Here is a 22,421-nt window from a genome sequence, read left to right as displayed (position 1 = left end):
CCTTTAAGAAAAACAGAAACATCTTCCAGCTGAGGCACATTATCTTCTCTGTATCCACAGTACTTGCTCAGCAGAGGAAAGTTTTTTAAATATTCACGACAAGCATGGGTGGGATAGAGTTTACTGAGTTCCCTAAATACCACTCCCCAAGTTTTAACTTCTTCAGCTGTGTACTCCACTCTTGGAATGGGTTGACCACTATTGGAAAAAGAAGCACAAAATACATCCGAATACAAGCAGACTGTAGGTAGATTGTAAATAGCAATATTTCCACAAAAATTATTATTTAAATAAAGGCAAATGACACTATTAAAACTATTTGAACTATTTTTAATTGACATCTTGGCACTTCTTCCTTAGAATTATTTCTTCATGTTACAATGTACGTATTCTATAATTTCCTTAAGAATTGTTTCTCTCTAAGCAATCTCATTGCTTCTTAATCTTTTTACATGTCATAGTAGAAAGATGGATTTCTTATATACCATATAAGAATACCATACTCCTATACCAGACTAATATTTCTCCACTTACTGCCACTGGTACCTCTGCAAGTGGATGGCTGTAGATCCTGATTCAGTCTAACATGTAGATTGAGTAAGACCTTTAACAGACTGCATTTTCTATCCATTCTTTAAAATACATAATATTCACACGGCATCAAATGCTGGGTCAAGATTAGGCAATTACATAGATGCTTAGAAATGTACGGATCCAATTTCAAAAACGTGTATTTATTGCTTAGACAGTTGCTTACATATCCAGATATGTTTAGAACCCTGAATTCATGCAGGATTATATTAGGAGAAAGCTCATCTCAGAGCCAGCAGCTCAGCCTAGAGGAAAACTTTAAATACATTTCTCATTTTGTTTTGATTCTGCCTTGTTCTTCTGCCTCCTCTTGCTTGCACAGATGTACAGACATTGGAAAGCAGGAGCCTTCCAGGATACCTGCAAATCTGACAGCCAAGATTTGCCTTGAGTAGCTACAGTTAATTCAAAACCGACTGATAGTGTGAACATTGCTAAGAGATCCTTCCAACTTGCACTGCCTTGTATTTAGCTGTAAGGAATTTCCCATGACATGCCATGGGCCATCACCTCATGTCATTAATTGCCCCTTGAAATGTTTTAGTGCTCCTCTGGAATTAATATTCACAATCTAGAACGTGTAATCTCCGCAGTCTGCCTTCTCCTCAGGCATCTTCTCTGGCACTGTAACAACATACAGATTGGCAGAGGGATTCACAGCATCTGCCTCCACTCCATCAGTCCTTATCTCTCACTCTCCTGCCACAGGCCTGGCAATGTGGGCACTCCCTGCCCAGTGCTGCAGCTCCCCCAGTACCACAGACAGCTCCCCCAGTACCAGAGACAGCTCTTCCAGTACCACAGACAGCTCCCCCAGCACCAGAGACAGCTCTTCCAATACCACAGACAGCTCCCCCAGTACCACAGACAGCTGCCCCAGTACCACAGACAGTGGCTGAACAGGCACATCAGGCACGGGCAGCTCCATTGCAGCAGGAGAGCCGCAGTGCTGGCCTCTTGCTGGCAGCTGCTGCGCAATTCATAATCCTGTCTCCACTGTACGAGGTAACAAGGAATAAGCCCTCATGTCACATTTGATTGCTGCTATGCAGTCCCTACATGCACAAGAGAGGATCATCTGCCCTACATTCATTGTGGTTGTCCCCTCATCTTTATTGAAAACTTACCATTTAATCCCCTTGCCTTTCATGATATCAAAGGATTTTGATCCATGGCAGTTATCTGTCAGTCAAAGGCAACTTTGTATGAGGTGCTCGTACTTGGTAGGGACTGCTGAATATCCAATACATGCACTAGTTCCCTGTCAGCCACTTTTGCAGACATGACAAGAATTGCAACACTTTTAGTGAAGTATTTCTCATCCACAGGAGCTGCACTGGGTCTGTGCCCACCCTGCAGTGGGAGAGAGTCCTTCAGGTCTAGTACCTGTCTCCTCCCTTAACAGTTCATCAGCCTTAAGCTGCCTGCCAGCTTGTGGAAAACATAGCATAGCTACTCTGAATTGTACTGTACACAACAGATACAAGCAGGTTGCTACTCCATGCATTTGCTTCTGCCAGAATACCCAGCCTCATCCCTTCTCCTTAGGCCTGACCTCTACTGTTGATACTACCAGTATGGGTCAGCACTGGCACATCAAGCAGGAAGATATGTTTTACCAGTTGAAAAGCTCATGTTTCTATCTAGCATGTCACTAGAAAGGCATAAACACAATCAAGGATCTGAAGCTTACTCACTGCTCACTAAAAGGTTTATAACTTAGTTATTGTTCCAATTAATTCATTAGTACTGAAGTAAGGTTCACTGAACATTAATTCCTTAATAGGTTTCATGGCTAGGAGAGCTGATCTTATTTCCAGCTGATCATGATACTGTTTTCTTTATAGAGAGAATCAAGACAGCCAGACTTGTGGGAGGATCTATGCAATTTTCCCTCACCTCTGCAAACTTGATGTTTCTTAACCTCTTATTTCAACATGCAAGACCCACCTCGCACTCATACATTTCAATAAATCATGGAAATGGCCAATCTGCATAGCCAGTTTCCTTGTGGTTAAGATGACTCTACAAGCTAACCTAATCTGAATTTTTATTTCTTCTTATTAAAATAGGGTCTTTCCATTTTGCCACGGTCATGAGCTATCAACTCATATTATTAATTCCCTCTTAAACATCATATGTTTCCTACAGATTTAATTTTCACAACACTTTTTCAAACTCTAATCAGTCTCAAAGGACTAATTAGCAAGATTAACGCATTTTCACTCTCTTCAGGATAGAAGCTAAGTGAAGGAGGGAGGAATATGGTTTTTTATGGCTTTTTTGGTCCATTTATTTCACACAGCTGATCTTCACTGCTGTGCTCTATTAACATGTCTTTTCCCTTAACAGCCAGCTCCAGCAAACACCTGCTCCTTCAAGTTCACTTGGTAATGCTTTTCTCTCTCTCTCTTCATTACGGACACCCCTTCATGTTCAAGCAAAGCAAAATATCTACCACTATAGAACAGTAGAAATTCATAAAGGAAATGCTGATCTGGGATTTTCAACTCAACTTTTTATGGAGCCAATTCCTTGCAGCCAGATCTCTGGGGTTTTTTAAGGAAACAAAAGTGGGTTGTTGGTTTTTTTACAATGGAAAATGAAAAGCAGAAACATATCGAGCCTCAGTAAGTGATTAGGAAAGTCACTTGCCTGGAAGACACTGAGAGATGTTTATCCACAAGGAGGGCAGCCCTTGTAAAAGAGCTGTTCTTTTTGTGGAAATAAGTTAATAGTCATTAGACACCAGAAGAGAGTGTCACAAGACTTTGATGTAGTGTCAAGACACCTATAGTAACTCTCAGCTCCCCAGTGTGGGTAGCAGAAACAGCCCAGCTGTAGCAGCACAGCTTTCCCTGAGCTGATTTGCCTTTCCTCAGCATGGTTTGGGCTGTGCTGCAACAGGATACTGAGGCTGTGTCCCTGGGCTGTCTCTCCATGGATACCCAGAGACAGACCAACTGTACAGACCAGTAGACACAGCACATCCCTGGGGGTGAGGATAACCAGTGCAGGAGACCTGAAGTATGAATGAGATTTTGACACATGTTAGATAACTGCCCTAAGCACTGGTCTCCCAGTTTTTCTGGTGCCTGTCTAAGAGTATTTGAAGCCTCTTCTTCTCTTTCTTCTTATAATAATAGGACAAGTTTGCAATCTTTTAAAGGTTTGAAAAGATGAGTGGAATGAAGGAGTATATTTGACAAGTTTTGCTGAAGTACAAGATCTGATCCTCAAATAACCTCTGTTTTGAATTGTGTCATTTTTGTAACGTGCCTGCAAAAATTTTTTAAGCCTTCAAAATCTAAAGAAGGAAAAGGTTTTCCTTTCCTTGATTTGTTTTATTTTCTGGAAATATGCAGGATTACTTTCTGTTATTTTGCAAAAAGGTGTTTCTCTTCTGGTTTCAGGGTGGAAACAAAGGCCACACTTTGAAGCAAAAGACCAACTACTGCTCAGTAAGCCAACTGCATCACCTTTCCAGCACTTAGGCAGCTGAGAGGGAGAAGGAAGGAAGATCTTTCCAGCAAGTTAGCAGCTGTGAAATGCACAGCAGTACTGCCACCATCATGGATAAATGGAGAGCTATCCCACTTACTGAAAGAGCCTAAGAGCACACACAGCCTGCCCTCACCCACAGGGATCCACTTGACATTTCACACTGCAGTAAATGACAAGAAGCACTGACTTCACTGCAAGCATTAGACTAAAAGAAAGATAATAAATCAATCAGCTTTAAACAAACATTCTAAGAAAAAAGCTATCTCAATTTACATTTGAAAGCTGGCTAGACTCAGGTCTTACCTGGGCAGCCTAGAGAGCTTCTCTAATAAACACCTGCCCCAGCAGGCAGCAGCTCAGTGTGCTGGATGGATGCTGTGAGCACCCAGCTAAACAAATACCACTGTGGGCAGAAAGAAAGGGGAAAGAACACTGGCACCTAAACGTGTGTAAGACTGGTCATAGCTTAATTACTGCCTCGGGACAACAGTAGAGGAAAAATATAATCAGAATTATATGGTCAAAAGCAGACTAAACCCTTCTGTCCTCCCAGCCTCCTGCAGGCTGTGTAATAGCCCTATACTGAAAAACCTTCAGAAATTCAGTTTTGACTTGATTCCTGACAGGATGTGCCTCCTACAAGTGGGGAAAAAATTGCACGTTTCATATTCTTAAACCACGTAGGTAGAAATCTCAAAGGAGAAAAAATGAAAAACCTAAAGAAGTGTAGAAAAGAAAATGGAAAAGAGCATGGAATTAATATGTTCTTTCCCTTGAGAATGAGGGTTTAAACCTGTTGCAAATAAAACCTAAAGTAGGATTAGAAATAGTTGAGTGCTTCTGTGACAAGAAAATTGCAACACAGTAGGTGTTTGTAGGTAGAACAGCAAGTTTCCTAACTTCCAGAGACTGTAGCAAATTGAAAATACTGACTTGAAATGGGGGGAAAAAAACAGAATGAGAAAACACTTGCAGTGTACTTGTGCAGACAAGCCACCAGCTTCTCTAACTACACAGAAATGCACTGACTAAATTCAAAGAAATTTAGAGCTATATTGGCAAAACCAATAAATGGCATTTTGCAGCATCCAGCAGAATCATAGAATGACAAAATTCTAAGGTTGGAAAAGACCTCTAAGATTGCCAAGTCTAACTGTTACCCAATGCTATTATGTTCACCACTAAACCTTGTCCCAAAATGCCACATCCAAACATCTTTTGAACACTTCCAGGGGTGGTAATCCCACCACTTCCCTGGGCAGCCTACTCCAATGCCCAACCACCCTTTCAATAAAAAAGCTTCCTAATAACCAGTCTAAACCCCTGTGCAGCTTGATGCCATTTCTTCTCATCCTGTCACTTGTTATCTGAGAGAAGAGACCAGCCCCCACCTTACACAACCTTCTTACAGGCACTTGTAGAGTAATAAGGTCTTCCTTGAGCCTCCTTTTCTCCAGGCAAAACAACCACAGCTCCCTCAGCCACTCCTCATCAGACCTGAGTTCCAGCCCCTTCTCTATTGGCATCTCTGCCATATCCAGAGAATGGCATCTCTATTGCCATTCTCTGGATACACTCCAGCACCTCAGTGTCCTTTTTACAGTGAGGGGCCAAAAACTGGACACAGGATTGAAGGTGTGGCTGCACCAGTGCTGAGTACACGGGGAGAATTCCTGCCCTGGTCCTGCTGAACACACCATTTCTGATAAAGGCCATGATGCCATTGGCCTTCTTGGCCCCCTGGATACACTGCTGGCTCATGGTCAGATGCTGCTGACCAGCACCTCCAGATCCTTTTCCACTGAGCAGCTTTCAGCCAATTTTCTCCCAGCCTGCAGCACTGCAGGTTGTTGAGACCAAAGTGCAGGACCTGGCACCTGGTCTGTTGAACCTCATGCAATTGGCCTCAGCCCAATATAGTACATGCATCAAAAAGAAGATAATTATTTTGGGGTTTAGTGAGCTCTTCCAACTATGTAGGGATGCTAGATATGTGTGATTTAGCAGTGCATCAGCTTGTCAGTAAGGCACGAAAATATTCGTAAAGTATTTTCCAAAGTTTAAGCTGCTGGGATAAAATGCTAAAAGAGAGAGTGTTTGCTTTTCAAATGCTTCATTTGCCTGTAGCTGTATCAAAAATAAAAGGGGATTCCAAGCATCAGGTTCATAATTTATAGCCTACACTAAACTAGTCAAAGTTTAAAGGATGACTTTGTCTACTGTTAAACATCATCCTACAGAATTAAGTAGAGCATGAATTCTAACTAGTCAGCAGCATAGGGAAGAATTATGCCAGTACTTACTATTTATAGCTCATGGCAACATCCACAAAGTACTTTCTTCTCTGTCGATAGACATTGTCTTTAAATCCCTTAAGCAAGGAAGAAGAGAGTAATTTACAATAAGAACATAAAATTAGCTGTAAGAATTATAAAATAAATCATTGAAATGTTTCTTTAGTATTTAATTGCATTGTATTTTGATTTACACTGTCTATTGGACTGCAAGAGAAAATAAGGATTTTTCTTTTTTTCTTTTTTTTCTTTTTTTTTCTTTACCAGAGTTCCACAGGAGTTCTTTCAAGAGGGTTTTGTGCATAAGTACAGTCATTCATTCATTCAAGATGTTGAAAAGCAAAACTTTTTTCCTGTCATTTTATCTCACTCATGTTTTCTATGACCTGAACTGAGATCTACACACAGGTGGATAGCACAATAATCTACATGCACTCTATAATCTTTCTTCCCTAGAATCAAGCATCTAAAGATCATATGCAACTCATTTTGAAGATTCTTTTTTCAGCAGTTGCCATCTTAACCAACACATTGGGAACTGAACCATCAGCCCCCAGCACCAGTGAGTTACAAAGGGAGGGCTCTACCTCATGGACTACAGTAGGTTCACACCTTTTCCATATTAAGAGCAAAAAGAGTTGTATAACACATACATGCTGACCAGTTACAGCTCTTTGAGCTACTCAAAATTAGAACAAGATCTCTTCTATATCCATAAAATATAAAGATACTTCAGGTTTGAACTACAAGAAGAGTAAACTATTCTCAAAGTAGAACTGCCAACCCCTTGAAGACAAAAAAGAATTAGAGTTATCTATGTTACCCAGTTAGTAGCCCAGAAAGTGCATCATTTAAGATTCCCCCTGAAAATTAAAATGCTGAAAATTAAAATGTCTTTCTTCCTTAGTGCTCACATAGACATGCAAAACACCGAAACAAATTAAAAGATAACATTGCTTGATTTGAAATACTTGTATGAACTTCCATAAAACTCAGGAGACATTTTACTGTCCCATAACCAAAGCTGTGCTGCTGGGTCAGAGTATGGGAGGATTTCACAGGACTACAGAAAGCCTTCAAACCTCCACTCCTGCACAGAAAATCTTCTTTGACTTGCAAAAAGTTGCTGTAATCTGGGGGAGCCTCTTTGTCTCCTTAATACCTATTGAGGCAAATGTTGAGTTACTCAGCTGAAGCCCATTCAAGAGACCTGGGAAGTGATGGAAGACAGCACAGGGGACTTAAAAACCTGTCAAGTGTAATGAAACTGAGATTGAAATCATTAACAATTATGGAGTGGGTTAAGGCTAAGCTGTTGAATTGGTGCTATCCTTACAGGTTCTGTAACAGGGTAATTCTCTTTGGTCCCCTGGCACATCCATGCCGCTGCTAAGGAACAGGGCAGGAAACTGGAGTGGCCTTTCAAAGGCCAGTCACTGATTTAAGGGTCTTACCCCATTTCTAACATCTAGTATGCTGCATAGGCTAACAAATGGTGTGTAAATTGTGTTTGTAAGAGTCCTCCCAAGTGTAAAATATATATTCATATAATGCAAATGTCTTTTTTTGTTTTCTGTAAATCAGTAGGCAAATTTTCAGCAGAGCGCTCAAGTATTTAATAAAGGTACCAGCTCAGAACATAAAACAGCATCTAATGGCCTGTCAGAGCCATAAACTCAAAGCTGGAATGAGCTGTCTCTACAACCTCTGTTTGAACCAAATTATGGTAAATGGTTGAAGATAATCAACAGTCTTTTCCTTTTGGAGAAAATGTGAATTAAATCCTAGTTTGTCATCAAAAAGTACACGGCAGAAACCAGGATTCAGGAATGTGCTTCCTGACTATGGGCCCTCAGTATGGGAAGGGCTACCACGTGATAGAGGAGGCTGAGAACCAGCAAGGTGATGGTGGTGGTGATGATGATGATTGTGGCCGGTATGTGGACAGGTGACACCATGGCAGTGGGGCTGCCATGGATCTTTGTGCTGGTTTCCATTTGGCTTGTGCGCACACGGGTGAGGATCTGTGCCTGAGCTCCCACCACAGCACAAAATGTGTGCAACAAAAAACAAAGGAAACTAACATCTACAGCTAGAGTTCAATCTGATTGTATTACAAGACAGTCTTATGGTCAGATATCTTAGTTCGCTGCCTACTTCCTTTCAGCTGGAAATTTCTGACAGTACCAGTTTAATCCAGCCTATTTTAGGAATTAATATAACTGTCTACCACCAGTATCTTTCAGTCAAGTCATTCCGAGGTAGAAACTTGGATTTTTAGAAAGGGAAAGTATTTTAACACAAATGCTTGCAATCATCTGCCATCTAAAGACTCAGAGGTTAAACATTTATAGTCATTAGTGAAAATAAATAAAACAATGACAAAGCCCTTTTTTCTGTCTTTTTCACTGAGCATTTGACACTACTACAGATACCATTTGTGCATGCAGGCTTGTCTCCTGCCACCAAAGTCAGGAGATTTTGAGAAACAGTGAGAGACACCTTTCCATTTGCTGCATTCACCAAAAACAGGAACATGTTTCTCTGTTTTGTCTTGTAATTACCGCCTGAGTGCCAAATAATTCCTTCATAATTCTTTCTTCTCTATTGACAATAGCAATTCTTACCCAAGAGCTACTTCTGGCAGAACTGAAGGTCATATTGACCTAAATTCTAAAGTTTGAAATCTTTCTATCAGCCAAATACATCTTTTCTTTTTTTAAAACACAAGCAGTACAAAAGGGGATATACTTGCTAAACACTGAATAAGTTCAGTGGAAGACCTGAATTCTGTGTATCTTTCTACAGAAAAGGAAAATGAATTCACTGAAACTACCAAAGAGAAACCAGTCCTCATCTTGTGAAAACAATCAGCAGTCAATAGGCTTTTAACTGGACTGGCAAATAACCCAACAAATCATCTGCAGGACAGTTTTGTGTTACACTTACGGGGTGATCAGCATCCAGCTCAGATCCATACATCAAAACTCTCTGAGAGCATTTGTCTAACTCAGAGATCTTCCTGGGGAACCAAGGGACACAATCGAGATCTGCAGGAGACAGAATGCAAATTGAATGCACTGGAGAGTAAGATCATGGAGATACCTGTGCAAAACATCTGTCAGCATCTAAACCAAGTGGTACACAAACAGCCTTGCCTTCTTCATCAGTCCAGATGTTTTCCGGTGGATTGAGAGATACTATATTAGTTTGAAACTTGAGCAACTGGATCAGTTCATTAAATTCTTTCTTACTGCAGTCACAGTCCACAAAAATTTCCACCTCTGAATTCCTTCTCTTTGATTTTCGTGATTCAATATGAACCATACTCACGTGTTTTTCCTGTGGAAAGATGAAACAGCAAATGAAATACAGACATACATAGAAGAGCAATACTGGCACATTCCTCAGGAAAGTTTTTCCAGTTAGTAAAAGGCCTTATTATTGAAAGTACTCCCTTTTTCTATTTACAGGATTAGTTAGTGACACATATTAAATATTGATGACAAAAAAAAAACTTACATGAAAAGTAAAAATAAAATTATTATTTTTAATGAAGAAAACCAAGTAATGATTTCATTTTGTCTACAAAAACAATCTCTTACAAAGGACAGTATAACACTTTTTTTTAATTTAATGCAAATTTATATTTATCTTTGCTATAAATATTAAATTCTAATGCAATTTTAATTAGAAATTTGCATAATAATAATGTTATTTTAAATACAATTGAATGTGCTTCTTTAAACAGATGTTATTAAACATACTACTTGATGTACCTAACTACATGAGGAAGAAAATATTTTTATGAGAATAGACACATATCAATCCTCACCTATCTACGATGCAATTATCAATAACAGCAAGTGTTAACAGCAATATAATTAAAATCTAACTCAATTTATTCTCTATTTCCATGTCCCTATCAAACCCAAATCATGCAACAAACATCACATCAGTGTAAATACTTCTAGCATGAAAATTTTCCTATGGGGTCTCTTTCCCACCACAACTGCTGGTCAGCCAAGGGTATCATGCAGAGACAGATAACCATGATCTGCCATGGCTGACCTGATCTAGAGCGACAGCCTTTCTTCAAAACATGAGGTTGGATTAGATGGCTGTTCTTAACGTGACTGATCTCCTATAGACTCTGATTTTTCCTTTTCCTTGCTAGACAGAAACTAGCCATTACTTTTCACAATTATTCTTGCACTTACTCAGTGAAGCCAATAAAACATTTGTTGACTTCCAAATGGGAAGAAATTCATGTCTGTATTTCCAATTGCCTGCTGTATTTTACATAAATGTCCATTGCAGGTGGAGGTGTCCTCTGGCAGAGCCAACAAGCAGTGTCTGCTTTTACACTTCTGGATATACAGACATAGTTCTTTCACTAGCATGCTCCATAAATGTGTATGCAGTGTAGCAACTCAAGCACATAACAAATTCAATTTTGTTTTCCCTAAGTTGAGAACAAAACCCTGCACTCCCTCGTGCAATACTGAAATCATTGACTACATGGATGGGGGTGGAGATCCCTGCCACATCTTCCAGAGTGCATTCTATGCTTATTCCCAGGAAGGGGTTTAAGCAGATGTTCAAATCCAGAATTTCAGCTATGAACCCATACCAGCATTTTAGCCAGAGCTGCACCTGGACACTTAACCCTTAGAGAACAGCTGCATGAAAACACAGCTCCTACTGCAACTTCTGTTGACTCACTTAGGTTTCCCCTCTTTTTGTCAAATACCCTGCTTCCTGGCAGGCTCCCTCCTGTGGGTCAAACTCTCCTCTTTTTCTTGGCTGGAGAATCTATGTGTGCAACCTACAGCAGCCTTGGGAACCTGTTTCCAGAGCCAGCTGCTATGAGTGAGGGCTGGTAACACCCAGTGGTCCCACACTTACACGCTTTTGATGGTTTGGCCTGAGAGGCAGGCTCCAAGCCACCTACTAACGTTCTCTTCACTGCACAGACTGAACAACTTACGACTTTTATCATGCACAGACACATCTCCAGGCATTCTGACCAGAAGTCTGACTGACAAGCACTGACTGCATGGAGATGTACGTGGGAACCAATACCTCACACTTTGCATCCCAGTTAAACACATAAAACCCTGACCCTGCAAACACTTAAAGGTCTCTCTAATTTCAAGACCAAGAAAGGCTGCCACCAGTATCACCTGATTGTATTAGATTCCAAACTGCTCTCTGAGAGTGTCTCCTTTCATTGTGGCCTGAACAGACAACTTCAAATCTAATTTACAGTGTTGAGAATCACATCAGAAACCTAAAGTGAACCATGTGAAAATCAGCATCACTGTCAAATTTTATTTCAGAAAATCCTTCACAAGCCCAAAATGCTTTGTTCAATGATCCATAAAATTTTAAGTTACTTTTATTCAGTTCTGCAGAGCGAGTATAGCTGTGCTCCATTCCTCCTGCCACGGTCCATTAGATTGATATCAACAAAGAGCCTGACCTCAGTAGCTGTCCTCAGTCCAGCCAGCATAAATGATTTGTGAGCTTTACCTGGAAGAGTCTGAGAGCTTTCACCAATCCACCAACTTCATTTTTCAAGGAAAACACCACAGCTGTCTTTCCACCTTCAGATGCAGATTCACCTTTCCCATTGCCCTTATTCCCTTTCTTCTCGTCATTTTTCCCAGAACTTGATCTGTTTAGCTACAAACAGATAAAAAACACGGTCATCTCACATGAAAACAGGCAAGAGAAATTTCCCACAAGATAAATTTTTGCTTGAAAATAGCTGAACAGAACTCATCCTGGCTTCATTTGAAAGAAAAGGTCGTGTTTTACTTGAAATCAGAATCACAGGTTAAAGGCAGCTGCTAGAGAAGATTGTATAAGAGGCCATACAAAAAAATTAGGAGCCTAAGAAAAAGCATAAATGGGATACATATATGATGGCATTATTTGGGCAATGCTATCATTAGAAGTAAATGTGAAGCAAATGAGGACAGTCTGAATTACTGGCAAAGCCTGCAGATCAGTTATTGAAACCTGAATATTGCCTACCTAACCTGTACCAGTCAGTTTATGAAGATGTGCACTGGTCTGTACTCTTGTATTGACCGTTGTAATATTAAAGCCAAAATTTCACATTCTCCGTCATAGTACAATTAATGCTATCATGTAATGTAATTCATCCTGAGAAAACAAAACCTCTGCTGATTATACAAACGATAACAGAAATGCTTAGGCTGCAACACAGACTATCAAGTTGGAAGGAACCTCAAGGATCAGCTGGTCCAACTGTTCTTGGCAAAAGCATGGTCTGGTCAAGACGACCCTTGTCACGCCACATCTTATAACTGTCCAGTGCTGGGGAATCCACTCCTTCTCTCAGGAGATTATTCCAATGGCTGATTGCTCTCATTGTGAAAAAGATGAGTTAGCTGAGGAGCTCAAAAAATACAGAAAATTGCAACATCCTTGGCCACTCTTACATTCTTAGAATTTGTGAGTCCAAGACTGTTTTAAGCAAAATTTCAGTCATCATTTTCCAAAAAATGTTATTTTATCAGCGTAAACCTTGTTGAAATTCCAACAGTACAGCCTTTATAAACAATTTTTATATCATCAACCGTGATTTTCAAAAAGCACCCTGCATTTTCCAATACTTAGGCTGCTACTCCTGAAGAAATTAAGTCTCCAGTGAGATGCTAACTGCTTTGTTATGATCCATAAAAAATATGCAGATATACATTAAAAACATATACTATTTCAATGTTTCAAATGGATTAAATTGTACTTCAGTAAATTCTAAAGCAGCTTACAGAAAATAACCAGAAAATTCAGCTTTTTAAACAGATCTTTAACACTCTTTACACAGCACAGGTGAAATCAGCCACATTTAAACCAGGTACAGGACATGCTAAGTCCCTGTGGTCTTTTCTCACCATTTAATAGAACACAAGGAAACAATCTGGAAAGCCAATTTGTCTGCAGAATGATATATTAATGGTTTCACACATGTTTATTTTTTGGCAATTGAACTTATATGAGTCTGCTCCTACCTAATATGATAGGAAGGTTGCCCAGGGATAGTTATGGGGAAGGTCACTTTTGTTTTAACTTCAGTAATATCTAGGATTTGGATAAGTCCTTTTCACATACATCAAGCACACAGCCTCCAGATGGAGTGACAAAGGTGCTGCTTTTACAGCATCTGTGGTTTTTCCAGAATCTCAGTACTGTCAGTTCCTCTGGAAAACAAAGGCACTCAACACTTTCCAAGCCCATCACAGGTTCCCTAATACTCTCAAGAGAGCATTACTCAAAGTGATGACTGAAAGACCCTCTCAAGAATTTGAAAACTAAAATTGACACCTATTTATTATAAGCCCAGTAGAAGAGGATGAACTTGAATTTTATTAGCCACGTTCATTAGTACACTTTTAGTACACTTCATAATTAAACAATGCCTAACAGATCAACTTTCCTAATGAAAGTTTCTTAATTATCTGGAGCAAGTGGAAGTCCTCAGGAAAAGAAGTCATTCACAGTAGAACTCAGTGAAGAAAGTAACTCAAATATAAATACAGTAAAACAAATTTATTCCCTTTAATTCAATGTTTTTAATAGAAGCTGAGCATGTAGAAATAGGGCTATTTCACATTTTACTATGGAGAGTCGGCCAATTTTAAACTGGTACAAACCCCTCTACTCTGTTAGTTTTACCCAAGTGATAAAAATTTTCATCTGTTGGAAAACTTTACTGGAGTCACAGTCTTTATAATCCTAAATATTTCACATATACAGAGCAGGTTGCTTTATTTAATCACACTTACGTTTACCTGTTAGTATACAGAAGTTTGTCCCATGCTTGAAACCACCCAAGCACCTGTTGCACCCATGTCATCACCTTGCAGGGAACCATTTCCATCTCCTACACGGTGATCCCCCCTCACGCAGCGCCCTGGCACGATGTCCCCACGTGTCCCTGCACCCCTGCCCGCCAGCAGCAGCGGGAACACAGCAGCAAATCCACCGGCACCAGCGCAGAGTGGGTGCGCGGGATTGGTGTCTTGCCAAAAAGGCTTTACAGACCGTGCTGTGAGCCCTACGAGCGCCCTGAAAAGGCAGTCCCTGCTGATGCGTACAAGGGCTTTCAAAAATCCAAGCATTTAAAACCATATGAGCTGGACCCGATGCTTTTTTCTACTATTCCAGTAGCAATACGGTTCATTTCTGCAGTAAGGCTTCTATCGGTCATGAAACTTTTTCTGTTACTTATGACACTTTTAAGGCAACGTTTAGAACGGGGCCCGATTCGACAGCAAAGTTAGTTTCACAGGCCCCTGCAGCTGCCGAGGGACCGCTGACCTGTCCGTGAAGCGAGGGGCATGCACGGCTGCCCGCCCAGCAGCGGCCCCGGCGGAACCCGACCCCCGGAGGAACCCGACCCCCCGGCCCGGCCCCGGCACTTACGGCGAGGCTGCCGGCGGCGGGGCGCTCCTCCGGCAGGGCCGAGTCCAGCGAGAAGCCCCGGCGCGCCCAGTACTTGCTGGAGAACATCATCATGGCGGGCTGCATGGGGCCGGCGGCGGCGGGGGCAGCGCCGCGCTCTGCCAGCCTCGCTTCACCCGCTGCCTTTATACGCCCCCGCCGGGCTGATGGAAGCACGATATGGGGACACCCGTCTCCGGGTGACGAGAGCCGCCGGCAGGCGGACGCCCACGGTCCCCGCTCACCTCAGCAGCCGGGGCGGGACAGCGGGACAGCGCAGCGCGGGGAGTGACCCCGCCGCCTCACGCCGGCAGCAGCCCGGGCAGGCCCCGCTCGGAGCCGCCGTCCCCACCCGCCCTGAGGCTGCTCCTGGCGGGTCCTTCGCCCTCCCCTCACACCTGCGCCTGCCGGGCCGGCCTGCGCCCCCGCCGCGGCACCAAGGCACGGCACGGCTCACGGCCCCGGGAGCAACAGACTCGAGAGCGTGGGGACAGCACGGCAGAGCACTGCAGGAGCTGAGCTTCAGCACAGCGGAGTTGTGCAGAGACAACGAGAAATGCTTTGGTGTAAAAATCCATCTCGGATTTTTACATAAACGGAGGTTTAAGTGAGCAGAAGGCAACTGCCGAAACTATAACTTGACTGCAGGGTTAAAGGAACCCTATCTCCCAAATTTACTTGAGAAATTTAGGATTTCTAACTTCTCTTTCATTGTAACATTCATTTTGTGACGTGCCACCGTCACCTGCCATCCCAGCTCCTCCTCATTTCTTTCATCTTCCAAAACCTCTCCACGACATCCTTAGAATACAGAGGTTACCTAACAGCATATAGCACTGAACAGCACATCTGAATCGGGAGCACTATGTCAGTTTCCCTCAAATACCAACTCAGTTTTCTCAGTTCCAACACAGCAGGGGAAACTTACCGCTTCCTCTTGGAAAGCGCCATCGGTGACTTGCCCTGAGCCTCCCAAAAGAGAGGCAAACTAGCTGAATGCAAAAGCTGGCTGCACAAGACCCGTCGTATTATTAGCTCAGTCTCATATCCTAACTTATCAAGAGATGTTCCCTGTCCTGTTTTCTCATTATTTTTGATGATAGGAAAGCAAGCTGGTGTCTTTGGACTTTGATATTCCTATCTGCTGTGCGTGAGATACACAGACCCAGTTCCTGCAGTTGAACAATTTATGAGGGAGGTTGCTTAGCACTTTCTGAATGCTCCAGTGACAAAACCAAACATGACTGGGCTGCCTTTCCACCTACAGGCAGGACAGAGCATGATTTTATCTGGTGTTAAATCCTGGCTCTGCAGCTGGGACATCACACGAATCAATGACCCTGCTGCTCTGGAGCCTTGTTATTGTTGCCCCTCCGTGCAGTAACCAGAGCACAGCAAAGGTTTTGTCCCTCGCAACCTCTTCAGCAAGACTCCTGAATGCAGAACAACCAAAGGTGCATTGTGTTAATATCTGTTAATAACAGATAGGAGGACTCCAGCTGTTTCACCCATGCTGTCTGCCCATGTGTACCACAGAGAGATTCTTCTCCCTAGATGGGAGTTCTTCTTTGGCAACTTGTATTTTGTAGGTGGACTTTGCCATACCAGCACCAGATTAAAAGACATTTATGGGCTGAAAATGTTTATTTCTTCTTTGTTCTGGTATATGGCTCTGGGTATATTGCTAAACTAGAAATTTTGTTAAAGCAACTATTCAAAAGTACCTGATCTAGAGCATGTCAGTGTCACTCAGCAGTGCTATTTCATCTTGGGAAACAGAGTTAATGCTGACAGTAAGAAATGGACAAGCTTTCTCTTGTTACTAAAAGGTACCTGATCACCTATAATCAGAATTCAGAAACTGCAAGGTCCTCTCTACACACACTTTTTTTTTTCTCTCATGAGATAGCAGAGTCACTGTTGCCTGAAGTCCTCAGCTATGCACTTTTTAAGCTTAAATATTTGCAGAATTCTCAAGTGAAAATTGAAATCTAAAGAAAATCTGTGAGAAGTTTTCCAAGTTTGAGTCATTTTATCGCCACCAGAGATATCAATTGCCATATTTCAGCATATTTTCCTTAAAAATAACTGTAACATTTACCATAGCTTAATTAACTAGAAGGTGAAATTAACAGGGCAGAGAAGCTAGTATTGCCCAAAAAACTATTCAAATTTAGCCCTGGCTCTCCCAGATCACCAAGTCTTTGTCTCAAGGCACACTTCAGCAGAAAAAAGAACTCTCAAGTCATCATGGGGCAGAACAGAGAAAGAAATTAAGTTATGAAAAGGTATCAAAAAAGCATAGAGAAAGATGGCCTCCACAAGGATCTAAAATGTAACCACCATTATTCACTATCAGGTCAAAAAGGCAGGGCAGAGAACAGATGTGCTGATTATTAATGTAAGAGATGTTGACACAAGCAGAAAATAGAAGTCCCAAAACCCTTTCAAATCACAATTTTGTTGGTAAAACAAGGACTTTGTGAAACAACTGACAAGTGGACTAACCAAAGGAGACTTTTCAACAAAGAAAGATGTACATTCTCTTTCTGTTTACTAGAGATACACACACACACACTCTCTCCTAAGTCCAACTCTCTGAGAAACCTAGGTCTACTGAAAAATCTATGATGAAAATGTACACTTCATTTTTAAGTCATGAAGATATGGATTTTCAAGCAACCATCAAAACTATCCTCTTTTAACACTGAGGGGATTTTAACCAACTATCAACCATTGGGCAAGGTTATCCACCAAAAGATAAACTGGCTAGGAAGACCTGGGTTCATAGATGACATAAGGAACATGAAGCAAATTCAGTTATTAATAGACCCAAGAAGAGGGAACCTAGAGCAGAAAGACAGTTCTTTCCCTGTTCCAGTGAAAACTGGTTTAATCAGGAAACTATTTCATTACAAAGGAAGTGCCGTCTTCTACTACACTTTTACTAGTTGTAGCATAAGTCCTTAGTTCATCATTACCTTCAGTTCAGAAGAGGAGCTTATAGGAGATGCAAACAAGGACCAAGCTACTAAATACAGGTAGAATAGCACATAGATGAAAGCTGTGGTACAAAATTCAAAGTCATTAATATAGGACATCAAAAGCAACTTCTAAAAAAATTACTGCAGCAGCAGCTATAAGAAGTGAACTATCAGACCAGTGAACACAAGGAAAGGACAAAACAAAGAAAGCCCTTAAAATTAGCTAGGTATTCAAGGTACTTTTTTTACATCAGTCTTTGTTAAAGAATCAGCTGTAACCAGATGTCTATCATAACTAATAGCAAGGGCAGAGAGATAAGCTCTTTGCTTTTAACAACATGAAACAATGTTGAAGAATACTCATGATGAGTCTGATCATAGCAAATGAGAGCACAGAAACCACTTACAGAGGAGACTCATTAAACCTCTGCCATCAATAACTGTTTTAAGAACTATGGGGAAGAACAAGTGACAAAAGACTGGGAAAAAGCCAAAATTATGTCAATCTCCAAGAAGATAATGGGGAGGAAGAAGGGCTGAAGAATTACAGACCAGTCTGTTTTCTCAAACAAATGAAATTACAAGTACTAAAATTATTTGTAACGATCCAGAAGATAACAGATGATTAAACAGTCAGGACAGATTTGCTGAGAACAAATTGAGTCAAGCAAATTTCATTTCCTCTTATGACAGTCCTGTAGACAAGGCAAAACAATGCACGTCATTCATCTTGATGGTAGTGCAGCATTTGGCATAATTTCTCATAACATTCTCACAAGAGAGATAAGGAAAACAGGTGCAGATGAAAGTAACAAGTCATACAAAGGGGTGGGTTCAGTTAAATGGAAGGGTGCAGAGAACAGGAGAGCCTCAAATACCTACCTTCACACCTAAACTATTTAGTAGAAGCCTTACATGAGCATTTAGAGTGCAGCTGTAAATTCCCAGACTGTACCTACCTCAGAAATGCTGTAATGGTTACAAAATTTAAACAGATGCTGGGGCAGAGAGGGCTGCTTGCAGATAAGCAGCTGCACAGTCACCAGGGAAGGCTGACCTCATGTGAGGGAAGTCAGAAGTTACAGAAAGTCTCCAGCTGCATGCAATCACTCTATCTGTGCTGGAAATCCACAAACACCTGAAACTTGTTTGCATGATAGAGTGCAGGATCTCCAAAGGTATCCTGCAAATGGAATAGATAGGCATCCAGCACAAGACATGCCTTCCAACAGGAGATACTGTAGCTATTCAATTATTGACAAGTTTTTAAAAATACCTTGCAATATGACAAATCTGAAATTTTAACAAACTTGTTGTATGCATATATACAGGCATTCACTACATGATGATAAAACGTGGTATGATTTATCTGGCTAAGATAATTTTGGCCTGAAATTTATCAGCTCCTTTATGTTGTTCACCATATGCTGCACAAGTTAATCACAATGGCATAAAAGGTGCAGCACCCCAGGGCAGAGCACAAAGAGCTGGGATTGCCACTTTTGGTCACAATAGTAGTACTGTTTGTTGCTTGAGGAATTATTAAGTCCCTGAACCCAATATTTTGGACTTTTAAAGACTTCCTTGTTCTCCTGCATCATGTGCTGGAGCAGTAAAACCAGAGGAGTGGGTAGAAGCTCTCCCAGAACAATGCCCAAAGGTAACATGTACTGTTGGAACCTAAAGGTCATCTGGACCAATTCATACACCAAGAGTGCTTTGGAAAAAATCTAGTGTTGCATCTCACTGAGTTTTGGCAAGCAAAACAGAACATCGCCACACCAGTTGTATGTAGTACGACTTTTTTGCACCAGATCTGGATGGGTGCTTAAAAAGTGTCCTCTTCAATATAGCAAGGAGTTTTTCCTAACATGATCTCACTCATCACCAAGAATCATCACACCCAAGGGGTCAGGCCGGGATGCCTCATAGCAGCCCGTATGGTGATGTGTTTGGTTTGTGCCTGGGTCAGTGTTGGTAACACAGCAGGGTTTAGCTGCTGCTGTACACTGCACAGTGCTGAGGTTCTCTGGCTGCTTCCCAAGGGTGGGCACGAGCCCCAGAGCAGTCACAGCCAGGACAGCTGACCCAAAGGCACATCCCACACCACATGCCATTGTGCTCTGTAATAACAGCTCAGGGAAGGGAGGAGGAAGCAGGTCATGGCATTTCATTCATGATCATGGCCCTTATCTTTCCAAGGAATCTGTGATGAGATCTTGCTCTCCAGGAGGTGCATCAACACCTGTCTGCTGATGGCCAGTAGAAAATCCTCTTTGTGCTTTCCTTGTGGGAGCAGCATTTGCTTTTCCTGTTACACTTTCATTGCCTCAGTCCATGAGCCTTCCTGCCTTCCTTTTATTTTCTCCCCATCCCATGGAAGAGAGGACAAGGCAAGGGGCTGGGTGAGTGCATGGCTGCTGGCCAGGGTCAGCTGCAATACTCTGAGAGGACACAAGTGACCAGCCTTTGCTGAACTGCTCTAACCTGGGCAGCAGTTTCAGCCCTGCACACAGGGCTCTGCAGGGGTTGGTTAATAACAAGAAACACCTGCAAAAACAGTCTAAGAGCCAATGTTAAGGTAGGGTATGAGGCATGAGCCTGTATAATCAAAATATATACTATAATTGAATTCTTTCAAAAAAGAACCCCATCTAGAAGAATGGAAGAATGGAATTACTAGAATTCATCTATTTGAATTACACAGAAAGTCTGAAATATATATTTGATTCAACTGTGAAATTGATTTTGGATGAGGTAAAAATTGACATCCTACAATATATCTTTTGTTTTCAATTCATCAGAAAAATTCAATTTTGGCCAAAGATATTGTGATTTAACATGAAAAAATAGCACATTCTCTAAAAATGTTTAAGAATAAAATCCTCAGTTGAATGAAAATTTAAATTCAAGCTTAGTTTATACAAGGCCTGCATTGCAATAATATCACTTATTTGAATAGCACATTTTGAAGTCCCACTAAACATGAAGCACATCTTATCTTTTAACACCATAAAAAAAAACCAAAACCATTTGAAAGATTCTTTAAATCAAATATAGTATCACACATATATGAAATGTCTGTTAAGTGCTCAGTTATGTATCTGTGTCTCATCACCTTACCAGTGCTCACATACAAAGCTCATGGTCACACCAACTACCAAACTAGACGCAATTGCACAGACAGAACCAAGGGTTAGGATTTCCAGCTTTAAACTCAGCTACCATACAGCAGCTCATGGAATTTTTCTTGTAAGAACAAGCACTGACTTCTGTCACCATGCTTCTTTCACACAGAGATGGCACTGGCCACTGAACAAATACTCAGAAAAAAAAAATTGAAAAATATATTTTAAGATATTTAGCCAGCCACAGGTAAAACTTTTATCAGTCACTCTTCTGCAGCCCAAACTTCAGTTTTATGTTGCATCAATGCAATTACTAAAATCAAGTCAGAGGAACATTTAACACATAAGCAAATTATTAATCCTTACTCAGCCCACTTAATTGCTTTTTTCCAATTATATTTGTAACATTAATCAATTCACAGATGCACTTTTAAAACGTTGCTAACCTCTTCAGCATTGTCATCTCTGCTGTCCAACAGGGAATGTTTTGAGGAAAACATAGCTTCCACCTACAGAAATTCAGCTCCATACTTGGTATGGCTTCATTAGCATCACAGTAGTATGCAAAAATCATGCTAGCCATACCAAAACAGGTTCATAATCCAAATTCTTAATGCTAAATTATTTAAAATAAAATCTTTTCTTCAAGTTAGGCAACTGTCTTGTAAGAAAAATTGATTTAGACAAGTGAGGAACAAGTGCCTCACATATTTTGAATGAAAATATTATCTCAACAAGTTGAAGCTAGAAGAACACTTACACATTTCTGAAAAGTTTCGGCAGTGGAGCTTTTATTTGGCATTCAAGAATGTATTTGAAAGTAATGAGGAAACCAGTTCCTCACTGTTTGGCTGACTGGGGCCAAGGAATTTTGTCAAGTAATGTGTAAGGAAAAACTAAAGAGAATAATTAATGAGGCACCAGCAGCATTTTAAAACTGTCCACTATAAAAAATTAAAGGTTTTAAGAAAAATCTTGTTAGCAACAAAACTGGGCTCCGTTGAACACTAACACCTTAATTTGAATTAAACTACAGATGAAAACAAAAACATTGCTAATACAATGTTTTAGCAATGGTTTGTTTTGATCTGTAGCTAAATTATCACAGTATTTCTACATCTGATTCTCAAGTAATCAGGACCTGTTGTAACATATATATAGCCTTGAATTCCTTATGAAGATTACCTGCAACAACCAAAACAAAACCTCCAAACCCAACACAGGATTGAAGGCCAATGGTTACAACATTCACTATGTGCCAACACAGTCACTAGCTGAACAGGACAGGCATTATTCAATGTAACTGAAGCTTTAAGTGATTACTGTGGGTAACCTAGGGTCATCTTTTTACAGTTTTTAACTTCCCAGTATCAAAACCATTTCATAAACATTCACATCAGTCCACATTTCCAAGAAACTTCCACCTCCATTTTGTAAGCTATTTC

General features: G+C 41.0%; 1 protein-coding gene across 1 annotated transcript in view; it reads right to left on the bottom strand.

Moving 5' to 3' along the window:
- Nucleotides 1-15,097, bottom strand: part of TPH2 (tryptophan hydroxylase 2) — a 50,070-nt gene extending 34,973 nt beyond the window's left edge. Inside the window, exons 1-6 of the mRNA XM_064701950.1 lie at nucleotides 14,847-15,097; nucleotides 11,925-12,077; nucleotides 9,548-9,731; nucleotides 9,339-9,439; nucleotides 6,399-6,466; nucleotides 2-198 (exon numbers count right to left, since the gene is read on the bottom strand). Of these exons, the coding sequence (XP_064558020.1) occupies nucleotides 2-198; nucleotides 6,399-6,466; nucleotides 9,339-9,439; nucleotides 9,548-9,731; nucleotides 11,925-12,077; nucleotides 14,847-14,951 (808 nt within the window). The 5' untranslated portion in view covers nucleotides 14,952-15,097. The remainder of the gene's footprint in view (nucleotide 1; nucleotides 199-6,398; nucleotides 6,467-9,338; nucleotides 9,440-9,547; nucleotides 9,732-11,924; nucleotides 12,078-14,846) is intronic.
- Nucleotides 15,098-22,421: the final 7,324 nt, after the last annotated feature.

Source organism: Zonotrichia leucophrys, chromosome 1A (genome assembly GCF_028769735.1).
Source record: "Zonotrichia leucophrys gambelii isolate GWCS_2022_RI chromosome 1A, RI_Zleu_2.0, whole genome shotgun sequence".
In the NCBI taxonomy this organism is placed as follows: Eukaryota; Metazoa; Chordata; class Aves; order Passeriformes; family Passerellidae; genus Zonotrichia; species Zonotrichia leucophrys.
Note: the sequence above shows the minus strand (reverse complement) of the source record. Positions and strands in the feature narration are given on the sequence as shown.